Source organism: Athene noctua, chromosome 4, assembly GCF_965140245.1.
Source record: "Athene noctua chromosome 4, bAthNoc1.hap1.1, whole genome shotgun sequence".
Lineage (NCBI taxonomy): Eukaryota > Metazoa > Chordata > Aves > Strigiformes > Strigidae > Athene > Athene noctua.
Genome location: NC_134040.1, coordinates 65,253,106 through 65,269,244, shown reverse-complemented (window position 1 = coordinate 65,269,244; position 16,139 = coordinate 65,253,106). Strand labels below are relative to the sequence as shown.

The 16,139-nt window shown below is 42.6% G+C and overlaps 1 protein-coding gene across 1 annotated transcript in view; it reads left to right on the top strand.

Moving 5' to 3' along the window:
• Positions 1-16,139, top strand: part of HERC3 (HECT and RLD domain containing E3 ubiquitin protein ligase 3) — a 54,640-nt gene that overhangs the window by 915 nt on the left and 37,586 nt on the right. Inside the window, exon 2 of the mRNA XM_074905591.1 lies at positions 4,110-4,367. Within this exon, the coding sequence (XP_074761692.1) occupies positions 4,142-4,367 (226 nt within the window). The 5' untranslated portion in view covers positions 4,110-4,141. The remainder of the gene's footprint in view (positions 1-4,109; positions 4,368-16,139) is intronic.

The window sequence follows — 16,139 nt, the reverse complement described above, 5'->3', positions numbered from 1 at the left end:
CTAACTCATTTGCTGTTACGCCGTGCCATTCTCCTGCTCTCTAGCCTGCTCTACATTGAGTTGGAGTAAAACGAAGGCAAACGGAAGAAGAAAGTAGGCTTGGAGGTTTAGGGGTAGAAAGAAGCGGTAAATGCCCTCGTTATTGGGCGATACTGATAAAAGGAGCACATTTGCTAGTTGAAATCTCACAAACAACAGGAAAGGAAAAAACTTCGTGACCTGGCAGTTGGCAGATTTCTTTCAGATTTCTTTGTTTAGAGAGCATTCAGCCTTGAGTGGTTGCTTGTTTGCAAGCACAGTATTTACTTAACTAACTTTCCCAGAAAGGGTGCAGTTGCAACTTTAGAATATGTTTGTACGATCGTGTGAAGAGACTGTATGTCATGATAGTTATTAAAAAGACAAGGAAAAAAAAGGCAAAATAAAACATGTCCTGTCATGATCTTACATGCAGTAATTATTATTTTACCAAACCATGAGGGTTCTTTTCTCACCAAAGGGTATATACTTAGTATGTTAGCCGAACCTTATTAGAGCAGAGGGTGGATCTTCTTCCCACAATAGATTTCCTCAGAATATTTCCCCAGAGTGTGATGTTTTCCTATCTGTAGCAGTGCTGTGTATCCTTCACTGTTTTGATGTGAATTATTCCAGGAATGTTGGGGTTTGAGGATGTTGGGTTATACCTTGCCACCCCCCCCCCCCCCCCTTTTTTTTTTGTTATATATGGGGAATCTGCAAATGACCAGCTTTGCTGCATTACATCTCTTCTTATCTCTAAAACATGAATACAAGCTGGCTGTGTTGTGATCTGTGAAGAACAGGAATGGGTGATGTGGTTGGGTACTGCAGCTCTTGCACTTTTTCAGTCCAATTTTTAAAAGGAACTGGGAACTTTAATGCCCTAACTGATGCATGTAAAAAAAAAACCACAAAACCAAACCATTTCCCAGAGGGTTTATCCTCTGAAGAGAAGAATTTTTAATGTGTATCAAGTTGAGCGCTAGCAATAACTAGCCGCTTTTAAAATTTCAGTTAATTGAATAGAAACCTTATCAATATTTTTATTATATACGTGTGTGTATGTGCAGATGCATGTCTGTGTTACTGACCGCACTAGAAACTATTTATATAATTGTTTTAGTGTAAGGAGGGTATGCAGCTTGAGGAGGTAGTTTGCAGTGTAATATGCATTTTTAGTTTCTTTGCTAATGTCAAAGAAATGTAACTACCTTAACCAAACTGGAAATGGACTGTGAAATTGTCATATGAAGCCTTGTTTCAGGATACAGCTTCTACTTGAATGCATGATGTCATAAGACTTGCAGGAGCTTTTCTGGGGGGGAGAAACAACCAAATATTAAAACAGTTGTGGTTTTAAAAATGTGCTATGTCTTCAAAATAAGTAAATTAAAAATGTGCCTCACAAGGCCATTGAAAGGTATTTAGCTGTGCCTGTAAACTCAAATGGGAAGTGGCTATGTAGGTTTTCACTCTTGTGTGGAAAGTGCTGCCCTGTCCCCTTGGAATAGAGCTGCACAGGGATTTGTCAGCAAAATGTTTGGAGGATGGAGGGGTGGGATTCAATGGAGATGACTTAAAAAAAACCTAACCAAAAATTTAGTTAGAACCACATTTTTCTAAAGGATCTGGCATGCCTCATTATCTATGGTAGGGATTGGTAAACCTCAGGGTGCTTCAGAAAATCTTGCCGCTAGCATGAATGAGGGTTGACCTCCTCAGAAATAGCACCCTCATGTGATTCTGAATTACTGGGAGCTTGAACTCTTCCTGTTTTAAATAATCTTACCTGGAGGAAAAAACATCTCTTACCAACTGTGTTGCATCCCCCTGCCTGTTACAGCAACTCCTTGTGTGGAATATGAACACAAGGAAAGTAATTAAAGTATTTTTAGCATTTTAAAATGAAATTATCACTAGGAAAAATGACTATAGTCTATGGGGAGCAGCCTGTTCAGTAACCCTTTTAGAAAGATATCGCAAATTAATATTTAGCTCATGTTGTACAACGTCATTGTAGTGCAAGTTGTATAGTGATGAAATTTTTCAGCTTGGAGGCAACATCCACTTACACTAGCAGGGAATGTGATCTTTGGATCTTAAGGTTTCCTGCTATTGTGCTGCTTATATCTTCGTAACAAGTAATTCCCCAGGCTGGGAGAGATGGCAGTCCCATATTTCTGCTGCTTCAGATGTCAGTTTTGAAATTAATCCCTACCTTAGTGTTTGTACCTTCAGAGGGCTGCTTTTGCTGTTGTTTTTTTTTTTTTTCCGAGACAGAACATGAAGTTCGCTATAAATATAGCAGTTGTGTCATTTAAAGCACATGCACGCACTTCAGTTTTACTGTGTCCCACGGCATTCCTATTCTTAGCGTAGGAAATAGTGTAGACAGCATAGAGGGTATATTCCATCAGGCTTTTGTGCTGAGGGCAACCAAATACAGCATACACAACGACTGATTTAACTAGACAGAGACCTGTAACCTCCTGCTTTTTCTTCTGGGAGCTTTGGAGCTGGCCAGTGAAGCCCATGTCTGGATGTGAATGAATTATGCTATACAGGAGCAAGGGCTGTTAAAGACAAATGGGATTCATAGCATGCTTTAAAGCACTTAATAAGGGATCTTAGTAAACGGTTTGTGGTAGGAAATTACACTGCCGATGAAGTACAACTGGAAAATCCAATCCTTTCCCTCCCCCATTCAGCTCAGTCCTGCCTTGGTGAAGGGATTGCACCTGACTTTATGACCACAGCTGACAGGCAAGGATAGTGGGGTGAGAGATGAATGCCTGTTACCTAGGAACTTAGATTAGGAAAGGCTTTATTGCTAATACTTAGAATTTAAATTAGCTTTGGAAACAAACCGAATGTATGCATCTCCTGTCTGCCCAGAGTGGGAGAAGGTATCTTGTTTCCTTGAGGAACCTTTGGTGCTTCAAGGGTTACCTTTTGCTTTTCAACTCTGTGCTAAGATAGTAAATGCTGCTGCTGTAAATTGCCTAGTTTAAAACTTGTCATGGTGAGTCATAAGACTTGATGTCTCAGATCTTTCATTTTCTTCTTTTCTTTCTTCTTCATTTTACAAAAAAAGCTTTAATTGGTTTCTGGTTCAAGCAGAGGAGTTCTCAATGTCTTATTAGTATAGCATGTTTAACAAATAAGCCAAACCTTTTGAGATTAGGAGTGACAAGGGAGTGTTACTAAAATCTTTTACATGCTTCTGGGATGAGAGCTGTTTCCTCCCCCCCAGCTTTTGTGCATTAGCATCCTATTGTCATTATCAAGTTCAGGCTGAGTAATTCCTTGGGCCTTTTGTATTGCTATGCCTTTTCCCCTTCCCATGTTATCCTACTCTCTGGAATTCCTGACTTTCACCGAGTGCAGCACAGAAGATAACACCTGACTGCTGGCAAGCTTCATCAGTGTTATCTGTCCATTGCTGTTGGAGCCAAGCTGTCAGTGTGCTGCTCCATGTGAACTGCTGCTTCTTGGGAAATTCTTGCTGCAGTTTAGGGGTGTGTGTATGTGCATATGCACATATTTGGGTTGTAGGACTGTGTTCAGTTCAGCAAAATACTTCTTCATCTGGGTTTATCAGAAATAATACAGTTCTGTATTGGCCAGTACACCACAAGTACCTATGTTGATTTGTTCAGTTTGATCACTTTTGAGAATTTTTAAAGATTTCCTTAAGCAGTGATCTCAAATACAACACTATAACTAAAAGTTTGGACCTGTTAGTCTAAAAAGCATTACAGTTGATTTGGGCAGTTGGTTGATTTTTGTTTTTTGAAGCAGAGTGATTTTGCTGAAAGAAAAAATCAGGTCTGCTGGGTTTCAGAACACTTCTACTGCCTTACAGATGGAGATGGCACAGGCACGAAGGTGCTGACTCAGTACCTGAGCTGAGCTGTCTTGATTCCTCTTTGTTTGTATGCATATTACTGGCAGTCCATAAGCCTGATAGTCGTGCAGGAAATGCCTCTTTTGGTTGTTTTCACCTCTTGGTCTGAGCAGCTTATTGCTCTAGGATCACTTTTGAGTACTTGTTTCATTCACATTCCTTCCCTGTTTCTCTTGCCCAGGAAGGATACATGACTTGCTGAAAAGAGAGAAAATGCTATGCTGGGGTTACTCGTCTTTTGGACAACCTGGGATAGGTAGCAACCTCCAGGTCATTGTTCCTGAACCACAGGTGTATGGATTCATTCATGACAGAAATGTCAAGGAGGTGGCATGTGGAGGAAACCACTCCGTGTTCCTGTTGGAAGATGGGGAAGTGTATACCTGTGGCTTGAACACCAAAGGCCAACTAGGGCATGACTATGAAGGAAGCAAGCCAGGTAAGTCTGCTTTTTATGTGAGCTTCAAACTGTCTTGAGGCTGGTGGACTGAGAAGATTGTAGAAGCTGCTTTGTGTTGATTGCTCTGGAGCTGTGAACAGAGCTGAAGATCATGTGTAGTAACACAGTAATGATGCTGAATAATATTTGCTGGCTCTGGAAAACTAAAGCTGAGCAGCATGGGTGGGGAGACAGGTCTGCTCAGTTTGTCTGGGAAATGCATCAAAACAGAGGCAAGTGCAGATGGTATCAGGGCAGATCTTGTTATTTGGCATTACGCTGCCTTTTTGTAAAAGGGAAGAGAGGGCCATGAGTCACAAGTGTCTTCTGCTTTGTCTTTCCAATTGCACTGTATCCTTATGACTACTCTTGTTCAGTTACTGTCGGGAATTTTGTCATTTACAACAAAGAGAAGAGATCTGTGTTGAGTATTGTTGTGGAGAACAAACTTGGTTTTGGCCACGAGGGTTTATAAATGTTGTTTTCCCCTCTTGAAAATCTCTTGTCAACTTGTACCTTCACTCCTTCATGCCTTCTTATTCTAGAAGAAGGTCATTGTAGACTTGTGTTCCCCAGACTCAAACTGAAGTTTTCTTCATTGTGTTCCAGTGGGCAGAACCTGTGTATACAGAACCACAGGCAGCTAATGCCTCTCCTTCCCAGGGTGAAGGAGTGGTTTAATTGTGTATTGTTACTTTGAGATGCTCTGAAGCCTGTCTTAGGGACTGACTGTTGAATGTTGGTTTTCCAATTCACCTTCCATTAACTTACTGGTTTTGGCATATGGTAAAGATACAGGTATTTGTTTACAAAATATAATAAAAAACCCTCTGTGGGTAATTAGATCAATAAGACATCATCTTTCCTCAAACTGCAGGCTTGCAGTAGGTCTTGGGGCTTTTGCTTTGCACCCTATTACTACACGATAGAGATGAGATGTGTACGAAATAGCTGCAATTCCTCATGTAGTATGTGCAAATCTGATCCGACTGATTCCACTGCTCCTTTTTTTTCTGTCTGTGTGCCTTTTGTCTCTTTCTCTCAAAATGGGGTTGTAGGTGTTGGATGCTGGATGTCTGTGGTGCAGGGTTAGAGGAGTTGACCTTGAATCTGGCCTCTCTTGCTTTTCCTGCAAGTAGTTTCCAGACGGTTACTAAAAGAGGTCAGGATTATCATGAGTGCTTAAACCCTCTCTCTGCACAATCACTCTTCATCTTCTGAGGACTTGTAAATTTAACCCCTGGAATAAATGAGATGCTTAGTAAAAGGAAGCCAAGCCTAGTGAATATCCTACCTAACCTGATGAGGATACTTAATCCTGCAAATCGCCTAACTAGCTGCCTAACTCTAGTGCAGAGGCCCCAGAAATTCAGTACTGTTCTGAGTGCTGTAAAGATGTGTACTCTGAGAAACATCTGCGGGCTAGCCTGTGTTTACCCATAAAATAAAGCAAGCATACGATATTGAAAATGGAGGCTTCACAGTGAGTAGATGGTCAGAGCTGGAAATGGATCTCATGAATCCTGAATGTTGAAGTGTAGACCTCTAGCAACTAGGTCATTCTGCCTTCAGCTAGGACTGTAGAAGAGGGGCAGCCTGAGATTTGGAAATAGAAATTAAAAGTTCTTTGGGTTTGATCCCAAGTGCCCCTCTTCTACCCCTTAAATTAAGGGACTGTCTCTAAGGTATGACACCAACTCCCAGTTATACTGCAGGTTTCATTTATTCTGAAAAAGATTCTGCAGTGCTGCTCTCTGAGGAGCCTGTGACCATCCTTGAGAAACCATGTTTCTCTACTGACACAGCACTACCAGCTTGCCTGCAATGGGGTTTCTGCTGGCTGGGGCAGGTGAGGGATGTGCTGTAAAGCAAGTAACAGCTTTCCTTTTCAGCTCATGATGAACACTCACAGCAGTCTTTATGATAAAAACAGTAAAATGGGGGAGAGTCTCATCCCACACACTGCTTTGTGTGGGTCTGCTTTGGCTTGCGGCTATGGGAACTGAATTTCTTAATTCTCCTTTGCAAATAGGAACAAGAAGAATCAAGCACTCCTCTCACACCCACCTCCCTTGCATGGGATAAAGATGACCTTACACTTTCCATACAGAAAGGTGTGTCAAAGATCATATTTCTTATTCTCCATTAGTTGTGGACCTATGAATGAAGCCATATCTGATGGGAAGTGAAGAGTATGTGTGGGGTATAGGGTACTGAGCTGATGAAGATGATAGAAGACTTTAGGAGGTGTCTGAAGCAGAGAACGGGAGAAATGCCTGGAACTGTGAGTCTTGCAGCTGCATCTATCCAGCCTCTGCTGGACTGGGCAGTGTTGGCTGAGGCCTCCTGGTTTTACTGCCTTATGTCTTGATTCTGCCTGGCTTGTGAAGGCAGCTGGAAGTGGCTGACCTCTGCCCAGCTCTGGAAGTGAGCTGCATCTTCTGCTGTGGGAGGCTGTGACACAATACTGTTTGTCCCCTCCAGGAAGCCTCTGGAGAGCCCCTTCTGGACTTCAGAAATGAGTACCATGTCCTGCAGAGTGGCTTGGTGGTTGTTTTGAGAGTAACATCAAGACATGAAAATATGCAGGGGGTCTTGAGCCTTCTGAAGGCTAGATGACTCGGGGGGTGAAGTGAAGTCCTTCCTGCTGCCCAGGTCTGTGCTTGTAAGAGGAAACTCCATTTCATCTCTCACGCTTTTTGTGTCTGGGTGTATGTGACGCTTATGGTGTCATCATGCTAAAAGCTTCAATTAGTGTTTTCAGAATACATGATCATGTTTAATGAGAGATGGTTATTTCCCAGGATGGTGTCTGCTTGTGAATCAAATTCTGGGACTTTGCAATGCACTGAACATGGTTCTAACCTTGTTCTCCTTGCAAAGCTTTCATTACTAATGACTTACAGTGGGAGAAGAGTTGTTTTATTTTCAGTGAGTGCCTTTTAAAGACCTTGCCTCCCTTTTCTTCCCTTACTACGTATTCCAGATAATTTTTGTTTCTTTTGTTCTGCTGCCCATTTACACGTATCTGTAGGAGGAGGATTCGGTTTTGCTTCTTATTCATGTTACTCACAAAAATGTCAAACAGTGGTACAGAATTGTTTCAGCAATTCCTCTTAGAGGAGTCCTTTAGAGGGCACCTTTTGAAATGAAAGAAACTTGTTAATTAAAAAGCTGTGTTTACTGTCACATCAGATGAGCTTGTGGATGTAATGCAGAGACGGGATAGCAGCCAGTGAAATGATTCTCGTTCCTGTCCACTACAGGGAACAGAAATTACTGGGGGACTGTGTGCCACTGAAAGAGTATGAGTTAATAGAGGTGTATTTTCTGGAAGTGCCCTTTCCTTGGATTTTACATTGTGGTGGTAAAATTAAGATGTCTAAGAAGTTTATCCTAACTATAAGAACATTCATTTTGACTGAAAGCTAACAGCCTGTGATAGTTTCCAACTCCTCACTTCTGAGCTAGGGTAATACAGGTGTGCCACTCCTATGGGCTCCACAAAGAACTGTCTCCCCATGCTGTTATGCTAGTTACTGTTTCATTCCTTCTTTGAATTGTAGTTAGCAAGCTACTTTGTGTCCATACCTCTCAGGGATGGATACCTGGCTTTATTAATATTGAAATGATTGTTTTTCCTCACCTCTCTTTAATTTTTTTTTTTTTTTTTCCTCTCCTGAAGCAGTCTATAGTTTGTGTGTCTGCAATCATTTGACAGAGATGCAGAGGGGGAGATGCTGTTGCAGTGTTCTCTCACCATGGCCATAGTTAATAAAGCTTCTGACTGCCCTGTCCTAATTCTTACTTGTGTTGTTACTCACTTGGAGTCCCCAGAGTCTCTGGCAATGCCTTAGGAGAAGCAACACAACAATCTTTGTTGTGAAGTATTGAACCCACTGTTTTGCGAAATCAGCCTGAGTTTGCATTAATTCCTGAGCACTGCTGTTAGGGTAAAAGCTGGCAGAGGAACTCTCTAAGACTCGTTTTGGCATTTTAGAAAGCAGGCATTCTTTATTGCAGTGCTGGATACACTAAAACAAAAGTTCATCCTTTATATACCTTAAAGACATGAATATTCATACATTTTCCAAGAAGTCTCCACCTTTCTGCCTAGCTATTACATTTATGTAATGCTGGTGTTACAAAGTTACACTACGTGTGCCTGGGGGTCTGCGGTGGTCACTAATGGTCATTTGGGGAGTTAGCCCTCTGCTCCTTTTTCCCTTTTATGGTCATGAGTCTTTTGAGGGCAATTTCTTCTTCTTGGATGTTTCCCAACTCTGTTGTCCAGCCAGCATGTTCTTATCTGCCTTGTTTGAGCATTTTTGCCAGGATGTATCTATTCTCAAGGTCAGGATATGTTCTCTGTACGTTTTAATCACTCAGGCCTTGTTAAATACAAAGTTAAACATTGTTTAGTAAAATAATTTCTTAATATTTAAGGTGTAATGGATCACTAATTGTTACGGGCCTCAACTTGCAGGCATCAACTGCTTGCAGGCATCAGCTAGCAGGCATCATCGTCAGGTGCTAACATACATTATGTATCTCTAATGGGAAGTGATAATTTAGTACTGCAATAGTTTTAGGAAACAAGAAATGTATTCTTCATAATTATATCTACATTTCTACTTCTTCAGCTCAGTAATTTGACTTGGTTTGGTTTTCATTGGGTCTGATATGTCTTGACTGTCTGTGATGATTCTTAGGTAAGTGTGTTTTATCTGAATGTGCATGCTTATGCTGGGGAACAAAAGACAGGCCCAGGTACCCAAGGTAAAGGTTCTTTTGGGCTTTAGGCTGAATTATAGGGGAATGTGAAATAACTAGCTGGTTGTTAGCCATTTGTAAAGCTTTAAAAACATCCTTGAATCTGAGATGTGGAACTTATTTTCTAGTTTACAGATTTGTTTTCTGCAAGTCATTTGGACTGTTTGACCTCTGCTAGCGAGAAAACCTGGGTTTTGGTGATTAGTGTCTCAAGAGAGTTACGGGAAAATATCTGGTGCCAAATCTGCCTGAAACCTTTCCTCTGGTAGCATACAACAGAGAAAACCATGGTTATTTTACCAAATTTCCTGTCTGGATGCAAATGTGCAGGGTAGCATTGCCTACGTGTGCATTGTGGAATTGATCTTCTCAGAGCTGCAGAGCTAGAAATATTATGTTCAATCTCTTTCGAAAAGCAGGAAAAAACCCCTCCCAAACAAAAACTTGCTACATGATCCAGATCCCCTGGATTTCTCTGAACTCAGTGGCCTTTCTTTTCAAACATAAATCCACTTGTCCTGACCCTCAGCACGAGGTTACAGTGACCAGACACCTTGGTGTTCACTGTGGCATGCCTGTTAATCATAAACCCTGTAACAGCTGAGAATTCAGATGCGCGACCTGCTTGGAAGGACAGTCTGTATGGGTCTTTCTCTTTTAGCCTCTTACTGGTGGCTAAGTAGTCAGCCAGGAGGCCCTGGTTGCTCAGGAGGAGCGGTTGCAGGGCTTGTGGTGTTGGAAGCCGCTGTGGAAGTGAGCAGGATGCAGCAGCCATAGCTCCTTGTCTGCATTGAATAGGTTGAGAGCTGCTCACAGGGGGATGACTGGCAGGAGAATGGTTAGTTCCCTTTACCTTCCTTCTCTTTGCATGAACAGTGAAACAAGGAAAAAAGACCTCAAACACCCGTAACTCCAGGAGGTTCCACTAAGCACTTCACAGAGGATCTGAGATAGTTTTGTCCCCCTATTTGGGCATGGAGCTGAGGCTCAGCACGTGGCTATTGCAACACTTCAAGTGCTGTGGCCTGGGAGAGTCCTGCTTCACATTCATCATGTTTTCTTTCCACCCTGAAAGTAGAGCCACATGCTGTAAAAGATGTAGTAGAGGCATTGGTCCTGCCAAAGCCTGGGAGGACGTGCCTGGAAACAAGTGTGCTGAGGGATGGAGCTGTCTGGGGAACAGAGAGGCCCTTGCAGTCAGGCCTTAGGTGCTGGCCTGCAGCAGCTGACTTTAAACCTGAAAAATACTAAAGGAGGGATTAAGACGCAATTTATGTTTCAGCACCTATTGTAAACATTGTTTGTAAAAAGAGCCAGATTATTAAACTGTCTACCCCTTGCAGAGTTGGGTACATTCATTTGTAGTCATCCCTTTCCCTCCTTTGATCACTTACAGGATCTGACCAAGTTGTTTGAGGTGGTTGTGCAACTAATGACTGCAGCAACATCCAGCAATGTGGACTTGCATTATGGTATGTCCATCTCAGCTGAACTGGTGCAATTTGGGCTTCAGGATGATTTTAGGTTTCAAAATTAGAAGGCTGGATTTAAAAATTACTTCATTTAAAAATATGTATATGTACATATTTGTACAAAATGCATATATGATTGAATGAGAAATAAAATCAAAGGAAGTGTTTTCCCTTAGATATCTTAAATATGCATGCGTTGTGTTGAATTGGTTGCCTGAGGACTCTGAATATGCCAGATATTTATAGTGGGCTGCTTTAAAATTTGCATGTTTTGGATTCATGGGAACTGACTTCTACCAGTACTCTCTGAAACCACAGGATTAGAAGAGCCTAAACTGAGGAGAGATAAGGCTCTTTAGGAGAGCCTAAACCAGTCTAAATCTGTTTTCTTGTCAGTAAAGAAATTAATAGTTGGGTCCTGAAATTACTATAATGTGTTCTCAGATGTAATTCTGAAGTGCTGTCACCAAAAACACATTATTAAAACCACCAGATTTGTCTTTTGATTTCAGTTTGCTGAGAGGTGAAAACAAGAGCGAGCCCAGGGAAACCAGATACTCTTGTGTGTATTTTTTTGTTTGGGGTTTTTTTGTGTGTGTGTTTTTTTGGTTGTTGTGGTTTTTTCTTTTTTTTTTTTTTTTAGAATCAGTACAGCCTATTTTACTGAGGACCTGAGGGACCATTTTAATGTCTCTTGTCTTGAAAGGCAGAGTTGCAGTAGGAATTACCACCTTTTTGCCCTTTAATTGGAGATTTGTAGGTTGGTTTATCAACCTAAACTTGCATTTATCTTGGTTGTATTTGTTGTTCCTATATTGTGTGTACCATTCAGAGGCTTTCTGAAGGTGCAACAGAAATAAAGGCTGTCTGCATGCCTGGTTTGGAAGGAGTATGAAACCCTGGCATTGGCCTCCAGAAGAGGCATAACTATGTCTCTGATGATTTTAAGTTTTGACTCAGTCAACATTAAACAGACTGATACTCCTCCTTAAGCTGTATTGGAAAGAAGAATTTATCTGAAAGATCTCTGTGAAACTTTGTTTTCTTATCAGAAATCAAATATGCTTGACACTTAAGGCTGCTAGCAGAAAACAGCTGTTCCTACAGCAGAGCTGTGAAGAAATGCTTGCTCTCTTAACACCTGACCTGCCTTTTAAACAGCTGTCTGCCTATATAAACTCACCAAAAAGGAATGTACAGATGCTCTTACCTCCTTTTCTCAGAATGCCTTTCAAATCTTATACTAAATTAATAAAATCTTGTAGATGTTTAGTTGGACTGCATTATGTGCCTTTCGCAGTCACCATGATTCTTCCCAGTACTGTATTTTCAAGCAGTATTTGTGGATCTGATGGGGATGTCATTGAAGCAAGGACAAGTGTGCTGTACTGAGTATGCACCGTGCAGGTGTGGCTTTTCAGGAATGTGCGGCTCTGTCCTGCTTCCATGCAAATCACTGCAGGTTTGAAATAAATGGGAACAGAGTAAGGAGCACACGGAGTGCTTTAGAAAATCACATGCCACTTTGTTAAAGCCTGGGGCTGCCACAAGTGAGACTCTATCAAGAGCAGATACCTAGAAAACTTCACCTCTCTCCTAGAAAAAAAATACGAAATGCCTATGCGAAGGCTATATGCTTCCTGTTGTGCAAAACTGCTCCAATAGTGTGAAAAGATGGCAAAATTAGCACCTATCCAGAAGCAGAAGAGCAAAGCCCTTGTGGCTTGCTTGCAGTATGCATGGTATACAGCAATGCTCTCTGTCTTGCAGGGATTTGGAGGTGCTTCACTTTGAGCCCTCTGCTCAGATGTGATCACCTGCTACAGAAGGACACTCGTACAGCAGTCATCTGCAGGATTGAGCACAGCAGATGGACAATAGGAAACTCTTATTTTAACTCCTGGGGCAGTGATTTTTCTGCCTGGAGTAACTGACTGAGCCCTAAGGACAGGCTGTAGAGCCTTAAATCTGTTGTGGTTTGCCAGCATGTGTGCTGGAAGGGGCTGTGTTAAGGCAGCTGGACAGGGAGCAGTGCTGTGTTTGGGGGAGCACTTCAGGGAAGAAACTAACAGATCTTTATTCCTTGCAGTGTTAGGAGGTCAAAGTGCTGGTTTTTAAGTGGAGCTGTCAATTTTACGCTGCTTGCCTTTTCTTTTGTGTTTATAAGGTTAGCTCAGTAGTTGCTACAGGACTATGTTAACTTCTCCTGGACTGTAGTGAAGGGCTTATTCTTCCTTTCCCCTGGTCTGCTGTCCTTGCTTATTGCCATTGACCTTCATCATGGCTCTCAAGATTGTTATGGCTTTGCTTGGGATTTCTCAGGCAGACATACAGCTTTGCACTGTAGTGCCAGCACATCAAATCCAGTATCTATGCACCCATCTCCCTAATTCCTCCTTCTGCCTCTGATGTCCATCCTCAGCACATCACCCCGAGGTCTGGCGCATCCTGCCCATGCTGGAATTGCTTCATGGTATTTGCTGGGGTGTGTATGGTGGACCCTGGGGGGTTTTCAGCAGTCATGGCCCAGCTGCAGCTTCTGTGCTGCCAGTGGCCAGCAAGCCTGGCCAAGTGACCACCTTTACAGCTCTCTGCCATAACCTGAAGAGGAAAACAGGCTTGCTCTGGGTTTCCTGAACATATATTTTTCCTGTGATTCTTTCACAAGTCTTGATTCTTTCCCTCTTTGAAAGACCTGCCCTTACTTGTTTACCTCCAGGGTCTGAAGGTGGATTATTCCCTCAGGCAGCTTATGTGTGTCAGTCCGAAGCCTTCTCTTCTTGCCCAGCTCTTTCAAAGAGCCTTCTCTGGCTGGCTGTGCCCATGCCCACCTGCCTATGGCTCCTCAGAGAGGCACTCGCAGAGGCTATGTCCCTTAGACAAAAAACAGCAATGTGGGGAAGTAAAAGGCTTTCTATGGCTGTGTCTGAGGAGGGGGTTTGCTTTCTCAGGGTAGGTGTCTGCTCTCACAGTTGTGAGGGGGAGTAGCTGGCAAAGCATATGCGAAGTGACACCCTGGGGTGTCACAGTGGCCTCTCGCTTCTTGCTCTTACATTCCTGCCTTGACATGACCACAGGCGGCTTTATAAAGTAAAGGCAGTGCTAGTAACTAAACCAGCCTCCCTCATACTTAAGCCTGTAAGTAGCTATGCTAAATAAATTAATGAGCAGTACTGTACGTGTTGTGCAGGGAAGCAGTCATCTCAGTAAGCGTTGCTAGTGTCTGTGGATGAAAGGGGACTGCAGAATTGTTCTGTCTGTTACTTGGAGCTTTTCAGCCTTGACCTATGGTCAGTGTTCCCATGCCTGTGACTAGCAGTTTTCCTGGGAATGTCACCTGCTTTAATCTGTACTCTGTCCTTTACTGTCTTCCTCTCTTCTATTTTTTTTGTCCAGTGAGTCTACTCCATGTTTACATTTCCTCCTTTGTAAGCAAATGATCAGAGCCTTATCAGCTTCAGTGCTGTTGTTGTGAGTCTCTTTAATCAGGCTGCCCTTGGTACCGCTCTGCTTTCTGCTGCAAGCATAGCAGCAGTTCACAAAGTTCATGAAAGGTTGCGAGTTGGACTTGTAAAACCCAGTCTCTTTAATGGATATAGTAAACTTCAGTTGTCAGAAGTTGGAGGAGGTTATGAAACAAAGAAACTAACAGTCAGAATCCAATCTAACTGTTAAGCAGGTATTCTTTCATTGGCAGTGCTGGGGTCACCCTGGGGATTCTCCACCATAAGGGCTCCCAGAATTAGCAAGGGACATCAGTTTACATACACACAAATCATACATATTAATTAGATTTCCTAGAAAGGGGTGTCTTATGATAATGAGTTCCTGGAATTCATTTACGTAGTCCGGGCATGTGTAGTGAAAATAGGGTGAGGGTCTTCGGTGGTCAAGGGAGGAAGTAAGTAGTCGTCTTCACAGTGTTTGCTAGTTGACCCTCTTTCTGGAGCATGCACTGTAAAGTCCAGGTGTCTCCCTCCTAGGTCAGCAAAATCAGTTTTCCTGTAATAGGGTCTCTGTCTCTTGTTTAATCTCCCCCTTACCTCATTCTAGGAGTTGCCCTAGTGTCCACCAAAGGGCTTGAGTCTGCTATCAGTGTCTTACGTAGGGAGCCTAACGAGTGTTTCAATCTAACCTAAACAGACTAAGGGACCTAAGGAAACAGTTGAGAAGTCAGGAGTCCCTGAGAAACAAATGAAGCAAAACACAAGCAAAGCTTTGGAACAAATGAAGCAAAGCTTTTGTACATCACAGTCTAGTCTTAATAATTGTTAGATATTCATTTGTTTGAGCCCTTTAATTACCTTTCAGTTGCATGCTGATGTAAACATTTTCTTGCTCCATACTTCAAAGCTTTTGCCTCATACTAAGAGAAGTTTGAGAATAAGGTGGGCTGCCATACATGGGTAAAAACAGCAGGCAGAAAGCAAGAGCAGCTGCCTATGCAGTGGGGATGGGGTCTCTCCATGGGGTTTGCTCTTGTACTCTTGTGCCATGCAGGTGCAGAGCACAGTTTTCCTGCACCCTTGTGCACAGTAGTCTATATGCAAGACACACGCAGCATGTCATGCCTTCTCAGGCTCAGCAAGGAGAAGGAAGGTAGCAGTGGTGAAATCGTGGGGCTGGTGTCAGGCAGCACAGTTGCAGCTGCCTACATGTTGTGTGTGTTGTATGCCTAGCCATGCCAGAGAGTGTCTGCAGTCACAAAGGTGTGTTCCTGAAATCATCCTTCAGCCCTCACCACCTCCCTGTAAGCCTCCCTCTGTTACTGCTGACAAAGCCACAGCCTTCAGAGGTGGTGTGGCTGAATCCACAGGAGCAGTTTTAGCTGGCTGGGTTAGATTATGTTTTCAGAAGCACCTGATAAGCAAAATACAGACTTTCCAAACTTAAGTGGTTTACAAAGTCTGATTTCTTCCCCCCAGTCCCAGACTCTAGATGTTGTCTGTGGCAGCTGTGAGCACAAGATGCTTAGGTGGTTGGAGTTGAAAGTGTGCAAAGGGAAATCGGAGTCTCATTTTTCAGGGCTTTAAAGGAGAGAGGAAGAGGCAAAAAGGTCCTGACAAACAGCATGATTTTCCCCTCCCTAGTTACCAGTTTTCAAGTGGCAGAATCACGCTTCCACGTGGCAGAATCACACTTCCACTGGGAATGATGTTTCCTGGAAAAGTTAGTGAGTGTACTTGTGCTGCTAATACTGGTAAAAGCATTGAATAGCTAAGATGTTAAAGTTATGCTGACAGAATAAGGAGAAACCATCAGGGGAGGGAGAAATCTTGGGTGCACTTTGGATTGCAAGCATTTCAGTTGCTGCACTTTGTTTTTTCTCTTTTCCTCTTCCCAATTTCATAAAAGCACTCAGACATGTTTTTATGCTCAGCTGACTTCATTATGACTGAAGCCATGAAGCTCATCAAAAGCCTAGAAATACAGACAGGATGTCTGCATGCAGAGACACCTCTGGGATGTACCAGTGGAAACTGAGGAATGAGCTGAAGCTTCCTACTTACTATATAAAAAACTTGTC